Source organism: Megascapheus bottae, chromosome 25 (assembly GCF_031878675.1).
Source record: "Megascapheus bottae isolate mThoBot1 chromosome 25, mThoBot2.hap1, whole genome shotgun sequence".
Classification (NCBI taxonomy): domain Eukaryota; kingdom Metazoa; phylum Chordata; class Mammalia; order Rodentia; family Geomyidae; genus Megascapheus; species Megascapheus bottae.
In genome coordinates, this window is record NC_143533.1 from 4276871 (window position 1) to 4293861 (window position 16991).

At 46.7% G+C, this 16991-nt stretch overlaps 1 protein-coding gene across 3 annotated transcripts; it reads left to right on the top strand.

Annotated features, from left to right (window-relative positions):
• Window positions 1-308: 308 nt before the first annotated feature.
• Sgf29 (SAGA complex associated factor 29) lies at window positions 309-16906 on the top strand. Of its 3 annotated transcripts, none has more exons than XM_090357925.1 (10): window positions 309-696; window positions 4288-4378; window positions 9676-9751; window positions 10729-10801; window positions 14401-14465; window positions 15500-15629; window positions 15698-15844; window positions 15947-15982; window positions 16061-16223; window positions 16699-16906. In XM_090357925.1, exons 2-10 carry the CDS (start codon window positions 4304-4306, stop codon window positions 16813-16815), a joined length of 882 nt encoding a protein of 293 aa, XP_090214051.1. In that variant the 5' UTR covers window positions 309-696; window positions 4288-4303; the 3' UTR covers window positions 16816-16906. The 3 variants fall into 3 exon arrangements, with proteins under 3 accessions (XP_090214051.1, XP_090214049.1, XP_090214050.1); XM_090357923.1 differs by having other exon boundaries at window positions 16634-16852; XM_090357924.1 differs by having other exon boundaries at window positions 309-488; window positions 16634-16852.
• Window positions 16907-16991: the final 85 nt, after the last annotated feature.

Below are 16991 nucleotides of genomic sequence, written 5' to 3' on the forward strand. Positions count from 1 at the left end.
GCCCCTCCCCAACAACTTGCTAAACTATTGGGGGGGAGGTGCAGAGGATCCAACCTATAGCCTTACACATGCTACCCAAAGGTTCTATGCTCACTTTTCAGTTTGTTTGCTTTATGTAGACGTTTTAGAGAATAAGGGAAAGCGCTGGAGAGTCGTGGGTGGGGGTGGGAAGGAAATTCATGCACCCTGCTTTGTTAAATCAAGGTTCATCAGCATAGGGAACAAGGTGTCAAGGCAAAAACTACATTTCCCAGGGGGGCATTGCGGCACGTCACGGAGGGAGGACCACGCATGCGTAGAGCCTTTCATCGCTTTGGCCCGAGCTCTTAAAAGGAAAAAAAAAAAAATCGTGTGTGGTTCTCGACGTGCCGCCAATCTTCGAACGCCAGTGCGTAACCATCCTCAGACTCCGGGAAAAGCGTTCGAGGACGCGCCTGCTCCTGCCGTCGTAGTTTCCAGCGCGACGTACTTGTTTCGCCCGGGACTCGGTAGGCGGGGTCGGACCGTGGCCTGGGACCTCTGGGGAAGCGCGAGAACCGGGACGAGCTTCCCCTTAGCGCCGAGTTCTCGGCCTCGCTGAGGCGGCCTGAAGGACGGCGCGTGCGCAGCGACGCGGGGGCGGGGCCTAGGCAGGGGCGGGGCCCGACTCTTGTCCATCTCCCAACTCAGCGTGCTGCCTTCGGGACCCTTCATCTGGTGAGTCATCTGGAAGGGAGAATGGCCATGAAAAACAGCATTTTGTACCTCAAAATGTTCCTCAACAAGTTGCTTTTTTTTTTTTTTTAATTTGGAGAAAGAGCCTTGTTATGTAGCCCAGCGGGGCCACGAACTCCCATCCTTCTGCCTCAGCCTCTCCCAGACGCTGGGATTGAAGATGTACTTAGATGTGCCCATGTTAAGAACAGCTTCACTCATGTTCTCTCCAGCCACCTTTTCTTCATCTATTTGCAGGAACCTGTACTTCGAAGTACCTTTCCCCATCCACTCTCTGCTTGTTTTCTTTTTGTTCTTTTGCCAGTCCTGGGCCTTGAACTCAGGGCCTAGGCACTACCCTTGGGCTTTCTCAACTCTAGTGCTCTATTACTTAAGCCACAGCACCACTTCCGGCTTCTTCTGTGTATGTGGTCCCGGGGAATGGAACTCAGGGCTTCATGCATGCCAGGCAAGCAAGCACTCTATTACTAGGCCACACTCCTGGTCCTCCAGTCTGTTTTCAACAAACTCCAGGCAGGTCCTGGACAAGATTACTTACTTGAAAAAAAAAAAAAAAAAAACAAAACCAGATCAGGAAGTTTGTATACAGACAAGATTTAGGGTATTTTCAGAACTTTCCATTACACTTGACATTGGGGTGGATGGAGGGGGGTCTGGGATAGCCAAGCTCCCATAGACAATAGTGACTCTCTCTTGAGCAGCTTTGTGGTTCTACCCCAGTGTGTAGTATAAATTCTCTTTGTGCCGCATGGTGGACCGTTCACAAGTACTTTTGTGGATGTGTTCATTTGTCAGCTGCCATTAAATTTAGATATTGACAAGTGAGGGGTGTCTCCTTTTGTTTGGGATGGTGGTCCTTGTGTCACTCAGAGTCTTTCTTTCTTTCTGTCGTTCTTTCATTTATTTTTTGCTAGTCCTGAAGCTTGAACTCAGTGCCTCGGCACTGTCCTTAGGCTTTTTCAAGGCTAGTACCTTATCATTCCACTTATTCCTTATTAATACCACTTCTCACTTTTTTTTTCCCCCTGTGTTTGTAGTACCAAGGAATCAAACCCAGGGCTTTGTATGCTAAGTAAGCACTCTACCACTAGGCCATGCTCTCAGCCCCAACTTCAGTGTATATTTTGAAAGGTAGTTAGTAGAAAAGAGCTACTAGAGAGCCATTGTCCAGAATTTGAAGCAATGCCTTGAATGTGTTATTTGTTTGACTTATTTACTCATTCATGGCCTTGGCATTGACTTTTAGTTTTTCTGCTGAAAGTTGGCATGCTTTCACTTGAGCTACAACTCTACTTCTAGATTTTAGGTGGCTAATTGGAGGTAAGAGTCTCACAGACTTTCCTATCTGGGTGGCTTTGAGCCATGATCCTCAAGTCTCAGCCACATGAGTAGATAGGATTACAAGCGTGAGCCACCTGTTCTCAACAGCAAGATAATTGTTAATTGCTGTTTCCTCTACAGTAAGAGAAATAGGTTCTTTAATATTTGGACAATATCTCCATATATAGCCTTATTGAAGTCAGCCATGGAGGCATGTGATTTCAGGATGCTAAGGCACAAGGACCACAAAGTTGAAGCCTGCCTGAGGAACTCACTGCAACCTTATGTTGCAGTAGGGGCCAGGAGTTTGGCCTATTGGTAAAGTGCTTTCCTAGCATGCACAAAGACCCAGGTTCGATTCCTTGGTACTACATACACAGAAAAAGCCAGAAGTGGTGCTGGTGCTGTGACGCAAGTGGTAAAGCTCTAGCCTTGAGAAAGCCCAAGGATAATGCTCAGATCCTGAGTTCAAGCCCTGGTACTGGAAAAAACAAGCAAAAAAAAAAAAAACAGCAAAGCTGTAACTTAGACCTGTAATCCTAGCTACTCAGGAAGCTCAGCTCTGAGGATCACAGTTCAAAGTCAGCTCTGGCACAAAAGTCTATGAGACTCTTATCTCCAATTAACCACCAGAAAACTGGAAGTGGCACTGTGGCTCAAAATGGTAGAGTGGAAGCCTTGAGCTGAAGAGCCTAGAGACAGTGTCTAGACCCAGAATTCAAACCATGACTGACACCCTCCCCAAAAAACTAAAAAATAAAAATAAAAAGAATTGGGCTGGGCTGGGAATGTGGCTTGGTGGTAGGATGCTTGCCTAGCATACATGAGCTCTGGGTTCCCTTCCTCAGTACCACCTAGACAGAAAAAGCTGGAAGTGGCACTGTAGCTCAAGTGGTAGAATGCCAGCCTTGAATACAGATTGGCTCAAGGGCAGTGCCCGGGCCCTGAGGTCAAGCCTCAGGACTGGCAAAAAAAAATAAACAAATAATTTTAAAAAGGTTGCGCATATAGCTCAGAGGTAGAACACTTGGCTAATATGTGCAAGGTCTTAAAATCTATCTAGCAGTAAAAGAAAAGCCTTATTTCAAAACTCCCAAATGCTAACCAGGATAATCGAAAAATAAAACATCAGGCTAATAGCAATAGAACTACCTTCAGAAGGCACACAAGAAACCTGCCTTGCCTTAACTTGTTTGTTTGTAGAGAATACGAACATATCATTGGAGTGGGGTAAGACTTCCAGGAAAACTTACTGGTATTTTAGTTTCTTAGGGTGGCTGTAATAAATGACCACAAACTACATAGCTTAAAACGAGAAATTTATTCTCAAAGTTTTGGAGGCCCAATTTCCAAATCAAGATGTCAGCTGGTTTTGTTTTTAATCTTAGAAGAGTTTTGAAGTATTGGGTTTCTTTCTTCATAGGGCTCAAAAGGAATGTACGTTCCATGACCTTCCCTGCTGGTTGGGTTGTTATCTGTAATCTTTGGCATTCCTCACTTAATTCCAGTCTCTTCTGCCTCTCTGGGTGTGTGTGTGTGTGTGTGTGTGTGTGTGTGTGTGTGTGTGTGTGTGTGTGTTGGGTTTTTTGGAGGGTTTTTTGCGGGGTTTTTTTTGGTGGGTCATAGGGTTTGAACTCGGCCTGGGCATTGTCCCTGAGCTCTTCAGTTCAAGGCTACCACCCTACCCTTGAGCCAAGCCCCACTTCCCAGTTTCTAGAGTTTAATTGGAGATAAGAGTCTCACAGACTTTAGTGCCCAGGCTGAATTTGAACCACAATCTTCAGATATCAGACTCCTGAGTAGCTAGTATTACAGGTGTGAGCCACCGCAGGCCTCCCCCCCCCCCACTTTTATTTTTCTTTTCTGTACTAAGGATTGAATTCAGGGCCTTGCAGGTGCTCTCCTGTGTGTGTCACTCTTCTAGCCCTCTTTTTCTCTTATTAAATTAGGACATCAGTTACCCTAGACTAAGGGTCCACCCTACTTTGGTATGACCTCTTCTTAACATTTTAATTACATCTGCTATGATCCTATTTGCAGAGGTTTTTGGTGGGTGTGTGCACATATTGGGGCTTGAATTCAAAACTTTTGGCTTTTATTGTTCAAGGTGAGTGCTCTACAACTGGAGCCACACCTCCAGTTCAGATCCTACATGCAAACAAGGTCCCATTCAACCTGTCCTCTGAAGGGATGCAGTTCAACGCATGGTAGCCACTAAGAGTCCTGCTCTGTTCTGTTCTTTCTCCTCCCCAGGCACCTCATATATACCATGGCCCTTGTTTCTGCTGATTCACGAATTGCAGAACTTCTTACAGAGCTCCACCAGCTGATCAAGCAAACCCAGGTAAGAGATAAGCCAGGGGGAATGTGAGCTGTGATACTGAGCTGTACAAGGCTTGTGTTTGGAGATAGTCATGAAGGAGCTAAGGTGATGTAATGACGATGAGCAGAAGGGAATTTGGGAGTAGCTAGTATTCATTCCTGTTGGATTTTCTATTGTGCACAGGATCTATTCCAGCTTCTTTTGGGGGGCGGGGGATATGTGATAGTCCTGAGGCTTGAATTGGAGACCTGAGTGCTGGTCCTGAGTCAGCACTCGTATCACCTGAGCCACAGTTCCATTTCCAACCTTTTGGAGATAAGAATCCAGGCAGGACTTTCTTGCCTGGACTGCCTTTCATCATAATCATCAGCTCTCAGCCTCCAAAAATAGTGTTGCACCCAGATTTCAGTTATCTTTTCCTAGAGCCTTAAATCACTGGGGGTGGCTTTTACACAGGGAGCAGTCTGGAATTTATTATTTTTTTTTTTGAAGCTACTATCTCTACTGGTTTAGAATTAGTTCATAGTGACCTTCTGGCAGGGTCTGAGTGACCTTCTGGGGGGACTTGCTTAAAAATAACTTTTTACTGAAGTTAATCGAACTTCAAAATTAACTTAGGCTTCTCAATAGGGCAAAACCGGGTTATTGCCAGAGTGTGGGAAGGAATGGATAGGTCAGAAGGTGAGATAGGAGGATGAATAGCTGGAGAGTAGAGGATAAAGAGTAAAGTAGAACTATTCTGAATGCTGCTGCACTGGTAGAGAAATATAATAATTGGGTACATGATTGGAAGTATCTACCAAAACCCCTCTAGGTATACAACAAAAGGGAACTTTGTTTTAAACTGTTGGCCATAGTGTGTCGGTATTAGTTCATCAGCTGTAAAAGTAAACCACAGGACTGGAAATACAGCTTAGTGGTAGAGTGTTTGCCTAGCAAGCATGAAGCCCTGGGTTTGATTCTTAAGTACCTCATAAAAAGAGAAAGCTGGAAGTGGTGCTGTGACTCAAGTGGTAAGAGTACTAGCCTCGATCAAAAGAAAACACAGAGACAGTGCCCAGTCTCTCTGAGCTCAAGTCCAGGACCAGCAAAAAAAAAAAAGGGTGTGTGGGGGGTTGGAGTTTGGCCTACTGGTAAGAGTGCTTGCCTAGCAGGCACCAAGACCCAGGTTCACTTCCTCAGAACCACATCCATAGAAAAAAGCCAGAAGAGGAGCTCAAGTGGTAGAGCTCTAGCCTTGAGAAAGCGCCAAGACAGTGCTCAGGCCCCAAGCTCAAGCCCAGGACTGGCAAAAAAAAAAAAAAGTAAACCACACTAAGCCAGGCACTGAAGACTCATGTCTGCAATCCTAGCTACTCTGGAGGATAAGATATGAGGATTGGAGTTCAAAGCTAGCCCGGGCACTGAAGTCCATAAGACTCATCTCCAATTAACTACTAGAAAACTGGAAGTGGAGCTGTGGCTCAAGGATAGGGCAGTAGTGTTAAGCTGAAGAGCTCAAGGACAGCACCCAGTCCTTGGGGTAGGGTGGTAACCGTGAGTTGAAGAGCTCAGGGGCAGTGCCCAGGCCCAGAGTCCAAGCCCCAGGACTGAGTAAATAAACAAACAAACAAACAAACAAACATACCCAAAGGACTCTTCTAGTTAACAAAAAACCAGAAATGGAAGTGTGGCTCAACAGGTAGAATGTCAGCTTTGAGCAAAAAGCCAAGAGAGAGTTCAAGGCTCTGAATTGAAGTTCAGTTCCACCACAAAACTTAAAAGTTTACCACAGGTCCTTAATATGTGGCTATTAGATCCAAACAGTACAAAAGCGAGGACTCAGTATTTGCATACTCAATGCTATGGACATGGTATTGGAAATATAAACATAACTACATAGACATAAAAACCTATGACTCTATTGAAACAATGTTTTATTTCATAAATTAATATGTATCTATGACATACAGACCCTTAGCCTAATTTTGATTATGTTCTAAAATCTAAGTGCCAGTGATTGTATATAGAGATTCCCTTCTTGAACACTTGTTTGTTAAACATGTCATTTGAAATATGATGTAAAAATCAATGTTAATAAATTTTTTAATAAAAAAAAGTTTACCACAGGAATTCAAAATGTGAATAAGGGGGGAAATTTCACAGAGAAGAATGGATGCCTTGGGAATCTAGTTTCTATTCAACTTTTATAAACTGAAAATTCTTCTTAAAGTTGTTAATTAATGAAATAAAATTTAAAGGACCAAAAAAAGATGCTGCTGGCTTATCATGTGATTCTGCAAATAAGGTTGAGAATCCCCAGGAAACAGACAACAGACTCAAAAAACAAGTCTTAATTCAAAGAGAATTTATTTTCACCAAAAAAGGAATTTATTAGCAGCCAATTATAACCAGCCAGTACTACTCTGCCAGAGCCAGCCGGCAAAAAGTTGGGATTCCTGATTTAGGGGGTGAGGACTACAAAAGAAAAAATAAGAAAAAGATGGGGTCGGGAGGTCTACAGCTTAAGTCAGCAACCCAAGACTGTAGCGTAAGGTTGTGAGCTTAAGACTGTAGCCTCATTTATTTCTAGTTCTAGTCTTACCTACTTTGTGGGGTTTGGGGTTTTTTTGGAGGGGGTGTTGTTTTTTGGGGTTGTTTTTTTTTTGCCAGTCCTAGGCTTGAGCTCAGGGCCTGAGCATTGTCCTTGGGCTTTCTCAAGGCTAGAGCTCTACTCCTTGAGCCTCAGCCCCTCTTCTGCCTTTTTTCTATGTATGTGGTACTGAGGAATTGAACCTGGATCTTTGTGCATGCTAGGCAAGCACTGTACCACTAGGCCAAATTCCTGGCCCCATTTTTTTTTTTTTTTGCCAATCTTGGGCTTGAGCTCAGGACCTGAGCACTGTCCCTAGACTTTCTCAAGGCTGGAACTTTACCACTTGAGCTTCAGCACCATTTCCAGCTTTTTTTCTATGTATGTGGTACTGAGGAATTGAACCTGGGTCTTCATGCATGCTAGGCAAGCACTGTACCACTAGGCCAAACTCCTGGCCCCTCATATACTTTCTTAAAGCCAGGAAACTGTCAGGGGTTACATTCATACAAAACAGTAAATCCCAGATCAGTTAGAAAGTGACAAATTTATAAAGCAGTAAGGTCAGGGAGTTCACAATACAGATGATGTAGCTCAAAATTCATAGGCATGGCGCAATACATGACAGCTCATTTCTTTGTGTGGTTATCTTACTCAGTGATGCAGATTCATGGGCCAGCCTGACCCCCACTTGGCTCTCAACACTACTTCTAGGTATTGGGAACCCAGAATCAATCCCTGAATAGCAACAAGCAGAGGCTTCAGTTCAGCCATCACCTGATAGTTCATTTTATTATCATCTTATATAGCAGGATATCACTCAGGAAAGCCGCTTAGGTCTCCAGGCAACCCTGTGATCTTGTCAGCTTTCAAAACCAGGCATAGTCTTGGCAGGCACCAAAGACCTGCTGTAACTAAGGAATGTGGTTATTCTTTTTTCTTTTCTTTTTTTTTTTTGCCAGTTCTGGGACTTGGACTCAGGGCCTGAGCACTGTCCTTGGGCTTTCCTCAAAGCTAATGCTCTACCTCTTAAGCCACAGCACCACTTCCAGCTTTTTCTGTGTATGTGGTACCAAGGAATTGAACCCAGGGCTTCATGCATGCTAGGCAAGCACTCTACCACTAGGCCCTTGTGGTTATTCTTTTTTTTTTTTTTTTTTTTTTTGCCAGTCCTGGGCTTGAGCTCAGGGCCTGAGCACTGTCCTTGGACTTTCTCAAGGCCAGAGCTCTACCACTTGAGCCTCAGCACCACTTCCGGCTTTTTTTTTCTATGTATGTGGTACCGAGGAATCGAACCCGGGTCTTCATGTATGCTAGGCAAGCACTTTAACCACTAGGCCAAACTCCTGGCCCTCTTTTGGCTTTTCTTAATATTGGCTTTTCCTAATTGTGTAGCCCATTCTTCACCTGGACTGTAGTCCTCTCTTCTATTGGTCAATGAGTTTTAGTTCTTCTTTCCCCATGGGATTGGCTGCTGGCGCCTGTATTGATCTAGATCACTGACAGCAGTATCAGTTTAGCAGTGCTCTTCCCTCTCCCTTCCCCCCCCTGGGGCCCCCACAGTCCTGTCCCTTCCAGCTCATTCAGGATCCAGTGACCTGGTACAGAGGAGTGACCCTTCTGTGTTTGTTAACTTAGCCATCGGAAATATAGGAGCACCCTAATCCCTCAATCCCTTAAAACTTCTCTTGAGGGAAGTGGTGCTGTGGCTCAAGTGGTAGAGCACTAGCCTTAAGCTGAAGAGCTCAGGAATAATGCCTACACCCAGAGTGCCCCACAACTCACGCACACACACATCTCTTGAGAATGGTGAGCAGTATAATTTTGTTTATTTACTTGGCTCTGGCACTATGTGGCTTACATTCAGGGCCTGGATACTCTTAGCTTCGTCACTCAAAACTGTTGACTAGTAATCCACCATTTTAACCACGGTTCTACTTCTAGCTTTTAGCTGATTAACGGGAGGTAAGACAGTCTTATGGACTTTCCTGCTGCAGCTGGTTTCAAATTGCAGTCCTCAGATCTCAGCCTCCTGAGTAGATTACAGCCGTGAGCCACAGGCATGGGGCTTAGATTTACTTTCTTGTATGGGGATCATCTTTGCCTCCAATATCTGCAGTTGCAGCCCTGATCCCAGTACCATTGTGAGGGGAAGTATTGGACCAGCATCCCTTTCGCACCTTATTTCCTAGGTTGACTGATCAGACATATGAGTTATTGGTAGACTTATGACTCTGTCCTATTGGTCCATATATCAGTAACACACTATTGTTTATTCTAGCTTTGCAGAAAGCTTTGTAGGAAGCTTTTTTTTTTTTCTTTTTTGCCAGTCCTGGGGCTTGAACTCAGGGCCTAAGCACTGTCTTTGAGCTTTTTCCTCAAGGCTAGAGCTCTGCCACTTGAGCCACAGTACCACTTCCAGCTTTTCAATTAGGAATCAAACCCAGGTCTTCGTGCATGCTAGGGAAGCACTCTACCAGTAGGCCAAACTCCCAGCCCTGTAGGAAGCTTTGAGTCTTCCAATTTTAGTGTATTTCCCCCCATATTTATGCTAATATGGACCTTTTAAAGGTCTGTATGAACTTTAGGATGAGCTTACCAATTCCTGTGCAATGAAGTCTGCTGGAAATGTATCTTGTCCTGACTTGAGTTATTCTCAAGTCAGGGCTGGGGCCTCTGGTCTGGGGTGCAGGGACCACAGCACAGTGAAAGTGCTCGCTTCACATACTCTTTATCTCCCTCACAGGAGGAGCGTTCCCGGAGTGAGCACAACTTAGTAAACATTCAGAAGACCCATGAGCGGATGCAGACAGAGAACAAGAGTAAGTACCTGGGGTTGGAGGTGTGGCTTGGTTGGTGGAGCACTAGCCAATGATCAAAAGCAATAGATGCCAAGTTCCAGACCCAGTCTTGGACCTAAAAAAAGAAAGAAAGAAAAGAATGAGTACCTGGACACAGGAAGGAGGAGTGAGCCAAACCTATTTTCAAAGGAGACTTACATATATCTACCTACTTCCCTGTGATCTGCTCCTGAGGCCAGAAACTGACCACAGACTGCTCAGCTCCAGACAACCTCAGAATCCCTCCATGAGGACTAGAAAGACAGCAAAATGAGGCTGAATCCAGGAAAATTTGCCCTTGGTGGGCACAGGGCACAGCCAGGATTTCTTAGGACAAAGCTTCACTCCCAAATGCCCCTACATGTACCCAGGGGCCACCGGTGGCCACATTCCTGTGCTGGTACTTTTCTGCTCTCAGTCTTTTTCACTTTGTACTAACCAACACTACCTGCACATGTCATATTATGGAAACACTGTCCTCAAACCTGGTGCTGGTAGGACACATCTGTGATCCTACCTACTTAGGAGGCTGAGATCTGAGGATCGAGGTTCAAATCATGGCCCTGGCAGGAAAGTCCTGTGAAACTCTTATCCCCAGTTAAGCACAAAGAAAAACAAAACAAAAAAACAGAAATGGAGCTGTAGCTCCACTTTGGCTTGAGCCAAAAAAAAAAAAAAAAAAGAAAAGCTCAGGAACAGTGCCCAGGCCCTGAGTTCAAGCCTCCCAGGACCAGCACACACACACACACACACACACACACAGAAAAGAAAAAACCCACCTCATGTAGTATGGCACCTGAACCATAAGGAAATGGACCCCTGGAACGTTGTTGGAAAAGGGGCTAACAAAGTCCACAAAGACCAGACTCTAGGCTCTGGCTTCTGCGTCTCCCAAAGCTGAGTCCAGTGTCACAGAAACCACATGCATTGCCCAGCTTTACCGTGTGCTTACTCCACAGTTTCTCCGTATTTCCGGACAAAGCTGCGTGGTCTCTACACAACTGCCAAGGCCGATGCTGAGGCTGAGTGCAAGTGAGTTCTGCCCACACCCTTCCCTGCCTGTGGCTCCCCAGCCCAGCTGGCCTCTACTGCTGTAGAGAAGGCAGCCCCTCCCTCCCTATCGCCATCTCCTCCCCACTCCCACCTGCTGCTTTGCAGACACCAAGTATGGCAACACTATTGACAGTCACGTGACCTGGATCTGTTACTTCCCTTGAAAACTCAGTTGCTTCCATTTGAATACAAGACTAAGGAGGGCTCAGTGGCGCCTGCTCAGGAAGCTGAGATCTGAGTATCACCATTCAAAGCCAGCCCAGGCACTAAAGTCAGTGAGACTCTTACCTCCAATTAACCTCTCGAAAACCAGAAGTGGCACTGGGACTCAAGGGATAGGGCAATAGCCTTGAGCTGAAGAGTTCAGGAACAGTGCCCAGTCCCAGAGTTCAAGCCCCTCAACCCCCTTACCCCCACGTACACAAAATAAAAGAAAACTAATAAGTGTAGGTTTATGACCAGGAGATGGAGAATGCCCAAGAAATACCAGATGCCAGTCTTCTACAACCTCTTCTCACCATCCTCTGCTATGAAGCCCAGTACTGGTAGAAGTGACGACTGTGTGGCATGCTGTGTAACTGGTACCATTCCTCATGCTTTTCACATTCACCTCATTTAATCCCCATAGCACTCCTTTTAGAGACTTTGTGGTATTGCCCCCAGTGTTTCAGACATACACTGAAGCACACAGGGGTTATAAAATATGCAAAAAGCCACATCATGACTGGGAATGCCCTGTTGTTGTTGTTTAAATTTGCCTTTATACTCACTAGGCTAGTGCTTAATCACTTAAGCCACACCTCCAGCCCTGCTTTTGCTAGATATTTTGAAGATAGAATCTAGTGAATTTTTCTGCCTAGGCTGACCTCAAATTGCAATTCTGCAGATCTCAGCTTCCTCTGAATAGCTTGGATTACTGGTGTGTGAACCACTGGTTCCCAACCATGAAGCACTTTTTTTTTTGCCAGTACTAGGCTTGAACTCAGGGCCTGGGCCCTGTCCTTGGGCTTTCTCAAGGCTAGCACTCTGCTACTTGAGCCACGGCACCACTTTTTTCTGTGTATGTGGTACGGAGGAATGGAACCAGGGTTTCATGCATGCTAGGCAAGCACTCTACCACTATGCCATGCTCCCAACTCCAGGAAGCACAGTTTTAAACCCAAAGTCCAAATTTGTCACTATAGACTTTAATACCTTACTAGATGATATGATAGTGATTTTCCAGAGCATACTAATTTGTTTTATATAAATATATATATCAGAGGATTGAGATGAGTTTCTTACTGCTATATTATTGTGGCCTTATATATTTGTTTTTGGTTGGTCCTGGGGCTTGAACTCAGGGCCTGAGTGCTGTCCTTGAGTTTTTCCACTCAAGGGTAGCACTCTACCACTTGAGCCACAGCACCACTTCCTGTTTCTGGTGTTGGAGACAAGACTGTCATAGACTGGCTTTGAACCTAGATCCTCATATCTCAGCCTACTAAATAAACGAGATTACAGGCATGAGCTACCAATGCCCAGCTCCCTATCTGTTCTATTTACTTTGTAATGCCTATTACATCCAACGAATTAATCCTATGACTCTCTAAGAATGGTGACTGCACATTTAAGAATGTAATAACTGCACATTCAGCAGCTTCAGCCATGGGTTCTGACGTCAGCACACTAAGCAAGCATTGCTAAAGGCTTTTAGGACTTGGCTGGTCCTTAGTATGGCACTGGGCCAGTCCTAGAGGTGTCATGAGTAGAGAGAGCACCTTGCCTACAAGAGCACAGTTCAGAGCGGAGAGATATCCTGGGTAAACATTGCTCTACAGCAAAGATCAATCTGAAAAGGCCTCAGGAAGCAGGAAGAACTTGATCTGGGCTGTAGGCTGGGAATCAGTAGACAGATGAGGCAGTCAGTCCAGGCAGCAAGACGGTGGAGAAAAGCTCTAGAGAGAGTCTGAAAAACATGTTGCTTTAGGAGGATAAGGAGCAGACCCACATGTCTAGGGTAGAACCTAAGGGTCTCCTATATCTTGGCCCAGTCGTGGAGACCATGGGGAGCCAGTGACGATTCAAATCAACACAGAGAAAGGCTGGTCTGGATGGAGTTTGGGGACAGTGAAGAGACCAGGGTTGCCATGCTATTGGAGGTGGACAGGACAGTAGCCATGAGATGGAGAGCCAAGATGGGTTCACAATAGCTTCTAAGATCAAACTAGTGGGTCAGATGGCAGAAAGGAAGTTCAGAATTCCCAAGGTTGCCAACTTGGGCAAAGGTCTGGTGGGGTTCCCTGTGCCAGGCTATGAACCGAACCATGCCAACTCACAGAGACAGGGGATTCGATGGGCAGTGTCTCCCAGCAACCCTCCTTCATTTGCAGACCTGCCATGTGGCCCAAATTAGTCCTTTTCCACTCACCTAGGCTATAATGGTTTAAGTAAGTCGTAGTGACCCAGAACTGTGTGTGCTCCAGCACGAACCACACCCCTGGCTCTTCATTTGAAAGTGAAACGACAAGCTTTCCTTTTCTGGACTCACTGCTAGCCAAGCCAGAATATTCCGGATCTGGTTTGGTATGTGTTGTCTCTGGCATTGGCTGGCCCCATGGTAAGCTTGTGAAAGCCTATTGCAGGGCCCACTTGGCAGTTCTGCTGGTCGTTCAGATCAGTTTGGGTTATAAAACAAAACAAACCTTCATGTGTACATTAACTCCCCCTCAAAAGAAAAAAAAAAAAAGTCCTAAAAATCACTGTCATAAATCACTGGGAGTGGGGACAAACATCACAGCGGGTTGACACCAACTCAGATGCTCTAGGAGTTTAATCAGGGTGGCCTCTGGGCACAATCAAGAGATGTGCAAAATAGCACATGTGCCACCACACCAGCTCCACAGTAACTTTTTTTTTAATATATTTTTTATTGTAATTAATAGAAGGGTTACATGATATTAACTTTTTTTTTTTTTTTTTTTTTTTTTGCCAGTCCTGGGCTTGAGCTCAGGGTCTGAGCACTGTCCTTGGACTTTCTCAAGGCTAGAGCTCTACCACTTGAGCCTCAGCACCACTTCCGGCTTTTTTCTATGTATGTGGTACTGAGGAATCGAACCCGGGTCTTCGTGCATGCTAGGCAAGCACTTTAACCACTAGGCCAAACTCCCGGCCCTTAACTTTTTTTTTTAAAGGAGTGCACACTAATGAAGATAAGTGCATATAGGGAGTCCTGTAGTGCTTTGGCTATGGTTATCGTTGTGGTCAAGTGGGATGTACTGTGTGTGACTATGGATTCCATTTGCTGACAGGCTATCGCAGCAGGACTGTCTTCCCCCAGCATCGCCACAGGCACGTGATGTGTTGCACTCAGATGTGAAGATGGCATGGGCCAGTAGACAAAGGCATTTTCAGCTCATTTACATGGCATTACAGGGACATGGGTGAACATGGATCATCATCTTTCCGCAGCGTCCCCCTGCACTTATGTCAGTGGTTTGCAGCAGAGCTGGCTTCAGGAGCCCAGGCTGCTATAAGCAGAGAAAGGAGCCCTCTGCCAAGTGTTTCACCCTCCTCCTTTCTTGCTTCTCTGCCCTCAGCATCCTCCGCAAAGCCCTGGACAAGATAGCTGAAATCAAGTCTCTATTGGAAGAGAGGCGGATTGGTAAGTGGGAAGGATGCTCAGGGAGGAGAGCAGACAGCAGGCCAGAGTCATTCTCCCTACAGACAGAGGTGGCTCTGTAGAGCCCTGGCCGTAGCCTCCTTGGTAACTACCCGTGCTGGCTGGTGGGTTTAGGTAGAGACCAGTGTACTGGCTTCCAGAGTCTCTCAGACACATAGGCTTTCCTTCCTTTTTCTTGCCCTCCTCTTCCCTGGTACAGTCACCACATGCTATTTTGTTTAGAAGTAGTAAAGGGTATGTTGAGGCATGCCTGAGGAGACCAGTGGTCCGTGTTGGATACTTGTTTTCTCAACTTCTGCCTGACTTCTGTGCAGTAGTAGAAAAGTATGTAGAAAGATTCTCACTCCATGAGATTTTTCACTGACCCTGCATGGCCAACCCCTCTGAACCCTCATTTTATTCTTTTCTTTTCTTTTTTTTTTTGCCAGTCCTGGGGTTTGAACTCAGGGCCTAAGGGCTTTCCTTGGGCTTTCTCAAGGCTAGAGCTCTACCATTTGAGCCATAGCACCATTTCTGGCTTTTTTTTTTTTTTTTTTTTTTTTTTGCCAGTCCTGGGCTTGAGCTCAGGGCCTGAGCACTGTCCTTGGACTTTCTCAAGGCTAGAGCTCTACCACTTGAGCCTCAGCACCACTTCCGACTTTTTTTCTATGTATGTGGTACCGAGGAATCGAACCTGGGTCTTCATGCATGCTAGGCAAGCACTTTAACCACTAGGCCAAACTCCCGGCCCCTTTTTTTTTTTTTTCCAATATATGTGGTACTGAGAATTCGAACCCAGTCTTCATGTATGCTAGGCAAGTACTCTACCACTAGGCCAAACTCCCGGCCCTGAACCCCCACTTTATACCTTTATACTTCCTCCTAAAAAGACAGACTGCCAGTCTGACTTCTTAGCACCTGGAAGTTTAGTTTGCCTTTCTCATCCCTGACCATTTAGTGCCGTAGGGGGCAGGGGGTGAGGGTGCAGGGGCTAGCATGGTATCACTCAGAAGCCACGGCCCCCTTCCTTCCCACAGCGGCCAAGATCGCAGGTCTGTACAATGACTCGGAGCCCCCCAGGAAAACCATGCGCAGAGGGGTGCTGATGACGCTGCTACAGCAGTCAGCCATGACCTTGCCCTTGTGGATTGGGAAACCTGGAGACAAGTGAGCCTGGGAGCCCTTCAGGGATGGCTGGTGTCCAGGGGCTGGACTGACCCTGCCTCCTCTCGCAGGCCTCCACCCCTCTGTGGCGCCATCCCAGCCTCAGGGGACTATGTGGCCAAGCCTGGAGACAAGGTGGCTGCTCGGGTGAAGGCTGTGGATGGCGATGAGCAGTGGATCCTGGCCGAGGTGGTCAGTTACAGCCACGCCACCAACAAGTGAGTGGACCACCCTGCCCCCACCCCAAGCTGTGTGTTCTTAACCACAGTAGCTTCCCCACGCTCCACACTGCTTCAGGGGTCTCCTTTTGTCACCCGCAGGTACGAGGTGGATGACATTGATGAAGAAGGCAAAGAGTGAGTGTCCTGGGGGGGGAGGGGAAAGCAAGCTACTGAGGGAGCCTCCCTGGACCATGGCTTGCATTATCCCCCCAGGAGACACACCCTGAGCCGCAGGCGTATCATCCCCCTGCCCCAATGGAAAGCCAACCCTGAGACGGACCCTGAGGCCTTGTTCCAGAAGGAGCAACTCGTGCTGGCACTGTACCCCCAAACCACGTGCTTCTACCGTGCTCTGATCCACACGCCCCCTCAGAGGGTAAGGCAGCCTGCACAGAGGGCCCTCCTGTGCATCAGAGCCCCGCTGAGGTTCCCGGCCTGTCCTTAAGTCCCGAGCCCAGCATCCCAGCAGCAACAGCCCTCCTGCAGTTCTGCACTGGAGGTTGGGGAGCAAGCGGCTCCCCTTTTCCCTGTTCTTCTCTTTCCTTGTTTAGTTATTCTTTGGTCCAAGGCCAGGATTCAAACTCAGTGTCTGATATTTTTACTCAATGGCTAGTGCTCTACCAACTGAGCCATGCCACCAACCTCACTCCCAGCTCTTTCCTCTCTGCATTTGTCCCCTAACTCCCTGTGCTGAGGAAGAGCTCTGGGGCAACAGGGTCTGAGGTAATGTCTGGAGTTATTCCCAGAGTGGAAAAGTGGGGGAGCATTCACCCTCCCCATCTCTAGCTTAGGGCTGGGAAGAGGCTGTTCAGGCCCAGAAACTCTGACCCACTCCTGTGTGTGTGCTGCAGCCCCAGGATGACTACTCCGTCCTCTTTGAAGACACCTCCTATGCAGATGGTTACTCACCCCCCCTCAATGTAGCCCAGAGGTACGTGGTGGCTTGTAAAGAGCCCAAGAAAAAGTGACAAAGTGACGCTGCCAGTAAACTTAAAGTCTGCCACTGCCTTCCCTGAGGGAGAAGGCAACAAAGGATTTCTATCATCAAATAAATATTCCTCCTACTCCATGTCTCCTAGGCTTTCCTTTCCCTCCACCTGCAGGGCATGTGGGGGTGGGAGGCGGCAGCTGGCAGAGGGCCCAG